We start from the raw sequence: 8736 nt of genomic DNA on the forward strand, positions 1-8736 counted from the left end.
CCTATATGCAGAACAGATTATCCGGGAGGCTGGGCCCTATGAGGAGAAATGTGGGGTCAAGATTGGTGGACGATTTATCAACAACCTGCGTTATGCGGATGACACAACATATATACATATTTAATTGGTCATAGAACTAGGTGGATTGACATAGTGACTGCAGCAAGAGGCTCCAGTGTGTAAGAGATTGTGAGGATGGCACAGGACAGGACAGAGCTCAGCCCCGTGGTTCACAGGGTTGTGATGAGTTTTACTTGACTTGACAGCACCTAAGAATAACAACAAAGTCTACCCAGAATCATAGTTTACTACTTTAGGTAGACTATTGTCAAGTAGACCACTGCTGTTGTTGTGTATCGTCAAGTTGGAACTAACCCACAGCTGACCCTACGGTGGGTTTTCAGAGACAGTTAATCGCATGGAAAGAGATTGTTTATATTTCTATCACGGAGCAGCTGGTGGCCTCAAATCTTGTGCCTTTGGTATTGCAATACTGCTTCTTGCTATTGGGCCACCAGAGTTCCCTATGAAACCATTAGCACTTTTAAAACCTTCTACCTACTCCCCTTTATTCTGTAGTTGGCTTAGGTATTGTATCTTTATGGAACATCCTATTATATAATGTTGCAATTTTTTGTTTCAACTTTCACATAGGATCTTAAAGAATAGTATGTTTCAGTTACCCAGATTCTTACCATTTCTGTTGTTCTTTCCTTGTTCCTGATGTCCTACTCATACTAGTTCCTAAAAAAGCTACCTTCTGAAATTATTTTTTGAGCACATCTGCTAACAAAAATTCCCTTCATTCTCCTTCATGTGAGAAGACTTTTATCTTGCATTAGTATCTGAACAAAGTTGCATCACTTCCTTCTGGCCTTTATTACTTATAATGAGGTATTCAGTCATCTAAGATGCTCTCTAGATGCTTGAATAATATTGTTTTTCTTTGCTTTTAGTTTTCAGCAAGTTTGAGTATGATGTGTTTGGACGTGGGTTAGGTGACTTGGTGGTAGAGTAGTTAGGTGCTTGACTGCTGACTGAAGGGTCAATGGTTTGAACCTACCGCTGTCCCACAGAAGAAAGATGTGGTAATATGCATCCATAAAGATTTACAGACTTGGAAACCTTATGGTACAATTCTATAATGTCCAATAGGGTCACTAAGAATCAGAATCAGCTTCCAGCAGTGAGTTTGAGTTTGGGGTGGGTTTGCAGTTTTGTGGTTTTTTAAAAAATCTATCTTATTTGTGATTTGCTAAGCTTCCATAACATATATGTCTTTTGCCAAACCTAAGTTTTCAGCCATTTTTTCTAGATCCTGCTGACTTAAACATTCTGGGGTTTGTTTTTTTGTTGTTGTTTTTTTTTTGGTATTGTCTTGCAGGCCTCTGGAACTGTCAATTATTTTTTCTGTTTCTTGGATTGGATATTTTCTATGTGATCTATTTTCAAGTTCATGGGCTCTTTCATCTCTATTTTGCTAATAAGACTTCTTTTGATTGTAGTATTGATAGTAGGGAGCTCTGGTGGCCTTGCGCTGCACTGCCTGCCCGAAGGCACATGGTTTGAATCCACCACTTACTCCGTGGGAGAAAGATGGACAATCTTCTCCCTTGTAAATCACTGCCTCTTAAAAACGACTGGAGGGCCAACTATGAGTCAGCTCCGGTTTAGCAGTAGATAACAACAACATATTAACAGTATTTCTTGTTGTTGTGTACTGTCAAATCTGAAGAGGCCCATAGCTGACCCTCTGGTGGGTTTTCAGAGGCAGTTAATCACACAGGAGGAGACTGCCCATCCTTCTCCCAAGAGGAGACTGACCATCCTTCTCCCACGGAGCAGCTGGTGTATTTCTTTGCACTAAAATTTTTATTTGATTCTTTAGATAGCTTCTTTCTTTTTTGAGACTTTGTACTGTTCTCTTTTTTCCTCCTCATGAGCGCTAGCTAACCCTTAATTCTTAGACAATTTTTATCGTAGCTGTCTTCTACATCATCTTAGCACTAGTATCTTTTTTTTTTTTTAAGTAATAAAATGGGGCAGGGGTATGTCAGTTTATTGATGTGTTTCAACACACTTCCAACAAAACAAAAGGCAAGATTGCCTTTCCAAAAACAAAACTGGTAAAAGCCAATATATTACTGTAAAACAATTGTATATGTTTGTGCATTTCCCCCTCCCATATTTAAATAAACATGATTTCTTCTGCCATGTACTTAGTTTTAAGTAAGCGTAATTAAGAGTTAGTCTTCATTTTTTATTATGACAGCCATTATAAAATCCCTAAATGTATTTCTGGAGAACATGTTAGGATTGTTACAATATTCTCCCAAAAAGCAGGTGTGCTTGGGAATTTACTACGTTAGTTTTAGGCACAGCCTGCACATGTGTGTCACTGATGGGAAACCACTGCCCTTCTGTTGATTCCATTTCAAAATCTGTGGCATCACCAAGAACAAGATTAGAGAGATGACTATTTGCATTTCTTGCCTTGGCATAGGCAGTATAATATCCAGACCTCACAGGCACTAGTATTGTTGGCTGGCTTTTATCCACGCAAGCTGAAAATGTCTTGATTCTTTACCTACCAAATAATGATGGAATATATTTGGAAAGCCTGACTGTATGATTAGACTCTATCTTTCTTAAATCTCATTTAATGGTTGATTTTTCAGCTGTAGCAGGCAATCAATGCCTTTGGTTTCAGGTCACAAGTTTCAACCAGCCATGTGTGAGTTATGCTTCCTGTTTTCCAAGACTTTGCAGTAATGTTTAGATGAGTCTCCGTTACTTAGTAGCCAATAATCTGTTGTTAGGTATCATTGAGTCACCTGAGACTCATGGCGACCCTACATACAGTAGCTCTGAAGCCTGTGCTGTCCTGAGTCAGTCTCACTGACTCTAACACACCTACCCCCATTACCCTAGTCACTGTGTCAACGCATCTCATCTGGGGTCTTCCTTTCTTGTGCTCTCCCTCCACCCTTCTGAGCATGATGTTTTTCTTCAATGACAAGTCCCTCCTGGTCAAGTACCCAAAGTATGTGAGATGGAGCTTCAAAATCCTAGTCTCCAAAGATAAACTCAATTTCACCCTCTCCACAACAGACCTGTCTGTTCTCTTGGTGGTCCACGGTATGTTCAAGACTCTTCTCCAGCACAACTCAAAGGCATCGATGATTCTTCTGTCATCCATGGTTATTTTCCAGGTCTCTGATGCACAGCAAGTATCTGTAAAGACCAGGGCCTGAATCAGGCACACTGTAGTCTGTAGACTGACATCACTGCTCTTCAGAACTGTGGAGAGTAGATTCCCCTAATGAAATTCATCTTTTGATTTCCTAACTGCTGGTGCCAAGTGCACTGATTGTGAAGCCGAGCAAGTTGAAACTGTTAATAACCTTACTCTCGTGATCTATCATGGTGCTGCTAATTGGCCCAGTGGTCTTCTTTTTTATTTTATTCCCCCCCCCCACAGTGGTCTTCTTTATGTTAAACTTCAATACATATTAAAGGCTACAGTCCTTGACTTGCTGGAGCAAATGCTTCAGGCTCTCCTCAGTTTCAGCAAGCAAGGTTTTGTCCTTTGCATAATGTAGGTTGTTGATGAGTCTTTCTCCAATTCTGATAAATTTCACATTCCTCCTCATAAAGCCCAGCCTCCTGAATGATCTGTTCATTCTGAAAACCCTATGTACAATAGTCAGTATGAGGTTCCTAAAATCCTTGGTTTATGTTTAGGATCAGAAGCACATATACATAACTCAGGGATGGAACCATGAGTTCATAAATATTTCTATGTGTTTCTTTTGTGACCACTGCCCTTTCTTGATCACTTTCATATTTCGGGTGACCTGGAAGGTAAGGAGTCGCACTGTCAACTCAAATGCAGGCAGTTCAAATCCACCAACTGCTCCATGGGAGAAAGATGGGCAATCTCCTTTTGTGTAATTTACAGCCTCTGAAAACCCCAAGGAGGGTCTGCTCTGAGTTGGTTCCAACTGGATGGGACTGAGTTTTCTGAGTTCTTGTTATATGGTTGCTAGGTGATCTTGAGTCAATTATGATTCACAGTGACCCTGTGGAGAACAGATCTGAACCCTCTCCTTTCCGGAGCCACCCTCACAATGCCCACTGCTGTAGTCACTGTGTCACTTTGCCGACATTCTTCTTTGCTGATCTACTTTTCCAAACATGATGCCTTTTTCCCAAGGACAAGTTCTTCCTGACAACATGCCCAAAGTCACGTGAGGTGAAGTTTCACCATCCTTGCCTCTAAGGAGCACCCTGGTTGCACTTACTCCAAGATAGATGTGTTTGTTCTTTTGGTAGTTGATGGGATATTCAATACTTTTCACCAAACCACAATTGAAAAGCAACAACTCTTCTTCTGTCATCCCTATTTACTGCCCAACTTTCATGTGCATATGAAGCAATCATAAATACTCTGGCTTGGGTGTCTGACATCCTTACTTTTTGGAAGTTTAAAGTGATCTTTGACAGCAGATTTGCCCAATGCAACAACACTTTTGGTTTCTCAACTACTGTTATCATGAGAAATGACTTTGGAGCCAAGTCAAATAAAATTGTTGACAACTTCAGTCTTTTTGCTACCAAGCAATCCTCCACAAGGAAGCTTCAGCTTTGCCCTTCTCTGTCTCATGTATTACGTTACTCAAAGTTCCAGCACTGAGAGGACAGAAGAACAGGCACCAACAGAAAGGAAGAATCCTTTCCCTCAGAGTTGTGGATGCCTGTGGCTCCTATGCGCACTGCTCTGGTAAAACTTCTTGGTGCCTGGAACGTGAGAGAACAAAAAATCCCCACCAAATTTACAAAGAGGCAATCAGAGGTCTTTACCTGGTATCTCTGCATGTTTTTGGTCGCCCTGATGGCAATGTGGGCCAGAAAAGCAAGGACTCCCCTAGAGTTCTCGCCCTGTGTGTCTCCTGCCTGCTTCCAAGTTACAGGCCACCTCATGTCCAGGCTGTGAGACTGGACTCAAATGGTATGCATCACTGGCCTTGTGATACTCCAAATTCTGATCTTCGTCTCAAACCTTCTTGCTACTATTTACTTTGCAGAGTTTTTAGAGAGCTCCTCCATGCATTCGCCCAGATTTTATAACGATTCAGTGGCAGATGCAGAGCGGAGCATGTTTCGTTTACTCCTTGCTAACTGGAACTGCTCATTTTCTCTTAAAGCCTGATTTTTAAGCACTCCTTTTAGGTTATTGCCCTGACTATCTGTAGGGAGTTGTAGGGAAGCCTCCTACAACAAAGAGAGCCCCCGAGCCCCCTTTCTCCGCCTTGGATGCTAATACAAAGGCCAAGTCTCTTTGGGGACTAGAATTTAACAGCCTTGTAGATTAAAGTCAGGTCATCTCGTTTCATGTGATTTACACCCTCAGAAACCCAAAGGAAGATCAGAGGTGAGTCGGTTCCAGCTCAACAGCTGTGAAGTAAAGTGTGAAAAGCAGGGGTAAAGAGGAAGCAGAAACGTTCAACTGTCAACGTGCAAGTGTGTCTGTCAGATTCATATCTGCTATCAAAGTCTTGTCCTGGTGTCTTGGGTATCTTGGTATCAGTTTCCCTTTGGAAATGTGAACACAACTCACCAGTTATCTCCACAAGTCGCAGCTTTGTTCAGGGTCTGGGACACAGCAATACTGGTGAGGTTATCTTTGTGATCATTAGCCTGAAATACTTCTTGGCCAACCTCTCGAGCATGCACGGAAATAACCAACAAAGCTCCACGTGAGAAACCAATCATGATATAGCCATCACCGTACCTGTAAGCAATAAAGGTAACAATAGCAAAAAAGATAGTTTTTTTAAAAAAAAGAGACTGACAATCAAGAACTTAAGTTTAGAATAGAGTTTCCTAGCACACCCATGCTTATTGAGGCGTTGTCCACAATAGCAAGGAATTGGAAACAACCCAAGTGCACATCAACAAACAAATGGATAGAGAAGCTGTGGTATATTCACACAATGGAATATTACGCTGCATTGAAAAACAAGGAACTCATGCAATATTAATCAAAATGGGTGACTCTGGAGGACATTATGCTGAGTGAAGTATCCCAATCACAAAAGGACAAATACTGCATGGTGCCACTGTTGTAAAACAGGACTGACCTTGGGGTTGGGGAGAGACTGAGAAAGATGGGTTCAATAATGTATACTGCATTGAAACAGATGAGGGAGAAAGCTGTGTAAAAATTATACGTGATTAGGTATTTCTGTCATGACAGGAGTCCAGAGCGAAGGCTACATGGTGGAGTGGACCTGGGGGAGGGATTTTAAAACAATGAAAGAATTTTTCTTTTACTTTTCCAAGAGGGTAGTGTTCTGGGGGGTAGGGTTGAGAGGGGAGAAATGTGCAACAATGAATGAATGGAAATCTAAAGTCTCTGTAAATTTTTACTGAAATTAATAATAAATTTAAATTTTAAAAAAAAGAATAGAATTTCTTAAGAATCTCCTGTGTGACAGACCATATTCTAGGTAGTTTTACTTCCTCAATCAGATTGTAATCCCGACAAGCTGGTGTTAGACTCAGTAATTAGTTGTTGTTAAATACTGTTGAGTTAGAACTGACCCGCAGCTGCCCCCAGCAGGTTTTCAGAGGCAGTGAATCACACAGGAGGAGACTGTTCATCCTCCTTCTGCAGAGCAGCTGATGGATCTGAGCTGCATACCTTTGAGATGGCAGCACAGCTGTTCACCAGTAAGCCACCAGAGCTCCCTAGACTCGATAAAGCCTTTTACAAACATCCTACAGAAAGGCACTTTGGAAGGAGACTGACAGCACAATGATTAAAATGTTCAGCTAACTGAAAGGCTGACAATTCAAACCCACCAGACACTCTGAAGGAGAAAAAAAAGGGGCATCTATGTTTACGAAGTTTACAGCCTAGGATACCCCAGGGGGCACTAATACTCTGTCCTAGTGTGTTCCTACTGTGACACTGGCGAGTCAAATGTGTTAATGGTTGGCTATCAAATGCGGACAGAGAGTGGGGTGGAGCTCCCCAATTAAAACAAGCTTGGAAGGAGGAGTAGCATTCACTTTCATAATAGCTTGCCTCCAGAAACCTTATGAACCTGAAGAGAGGATGAAAGGCACCCAAGCGTCAAGGACTCTCCTTCATAGGGTCGCTATGAGTCGCCTGCGACTCGACAGCACTTAACAACAACAACAACAATAGTGTTCCTAAGAGTCAACACTATTTGTAAGGTTACTACTAGCAAAGATAGAATGCTACAGAAAAACAGTCACATATTAATTAGTAAGGGGAAACCACACAGCTGTCTTTCTGTGATGACTTTTTTGTACATACCAACAATAGCAGACGATGCTGCCATAGCGCTGCTGAAATTCTAAATCATGTGGGCTATCTGGGTCATTCAGGTTAAAAAGAAACAAAGTTTTCTTGCCAAGCACCGCACTTATCTGCCAAAGAAGGTAAAGAGTGAAATAAATTACTCAGGACTTCATTAAAATACCAAAAAACAACATAAAAAATAGCAGAGCCTAATTAATGAAAACAGTGAAGCAAATTTAGAACTCTACACACATACCGCTCAATTATAAAATAGTTCTATTCCAAAGACCACGTCATTATGAAAGACACTGGCTTTATTTGAAGTGGAGGATGAACACACCAGGTCACAAGACGATTACATCATTACATAAATGCCAAGTTCCATCACTACATAACAATCAACCCACTAAGAATCATGAGTCTGTAAGGCACAAAATAGACAGCAGATTTTTTTACTATTGTTATAAACATGAAACTTTGGGTAATAAGATACTCGATAAGTGAAGAGTAACTGGTAAGCACATAAAAAAAAAGTATCCAATAATTAGTAACATAATCATGTGTCTAACTCAGTAAATGCATTTTTACAAACTTATTCCTCTAAGTCTTTGGAAGAAGCCTGGTAGCACAATGGTTGCAAACTGAAAAGTTGGCAGTTTAAACCTTCTAGCCTTTCTTGAGAGAGGATGGGAGAAAGATGGGATAATTTGCTTCTGTAAATATCACAGCCCAGCAAACCTTAGGAGTAGTTTTACTTTGTCCTCCAGTGTTGCTATCATCTGGAAAAGTAGAGGGGTTAGCAAAAGAAAGGAAGACCTTCAATGAAATACACTGACACGGCGACTGCAACAATGGGTCTGACCATGGTAGAGACTGGTAGGATGGTGCAGGGCAGAGGAAGATTCTGATCTCTTGTTCACAGGATTGCAATGAGCCATAGCCATAGACTTTATGGCAAATAACAAAATAATGTTGCTATGAATACGGATTACTGAGGGTACCTTGAGAAGGGTCCTGTGCTTTCCACATCTCCAACATACCTTTCAGAGCACAATAATATACTTCTGTGGAAGGACTTCATACATATTCTCTCTGATTGTCATTAAGAGCACCATGCTGTATGGAAATGTTAAGTATGACATACATATATCTACTGTGATTGAACTCAAGATTATTCATATAAAGTTTTTCAATTCAAAGAGGTTATTCTACTTTTAAGCCATCTGAGATGATAGATCTCCACCTCTACAGATGATCTCAACATCAAGAAAACAAAAATTCTTAACACTGGACCAACAACAGGCAACATTATAATAGATGGAGAAAAGATTGAAATGACTTCCTTTTACTTGGATCAACAATCAACACCCTTGGTACCAAGAGTCAGGAGATCAGGAGAAGTA

The 8736-nt window shown here is 40.8% G+C and overlaps 1 protein-coding gene across 1 annotated transcript in view; it reads right to left on the reverse strand.

The window, feature by feature from the left end:
- WDR19 (WD repeat domain 19) overlaps positions 1 to 8736 on the reverse strand; it is a 137715-nt gene that overhangs the window by 82140 nt on the left and 46839 nt on the right. The window contains exons 7-8 of the mRNA XM_006895406.1: positions 7349 to 7461; positions 5621 to 5794 (exon numbers count right to left, since the gene is read on the reverse strand). Of these exons, the coding sequence (XP_006895468.1) occupies positions 5621 to 5794; positions 7349 to 7461 (287 nt within the window). The remainder of the gene's footprint in view (positions 1 to 5620; positions 5795 to 7348; positions 7462 to 8736) is intronic.

This window comes from Elephantulus edwardii, unplaced genomic scaffold (assembly GCF_000299155.1).
Source record: "Elephantulus edwardii isolate Elephantulus edwardi_28Jun2011 unplaced genomic scaffold, EleEdw1.0 scaffold00167, whole genome shotgun sequence".
In the NCBI taxonomy this organism is placed as follows: domain Eukaryota; kingdom Metazoa; phylum Chordata; class Mammalia; order Macroscelidea; family Macroscelididae; genus Elephantulus; species Elephantulus edwardii.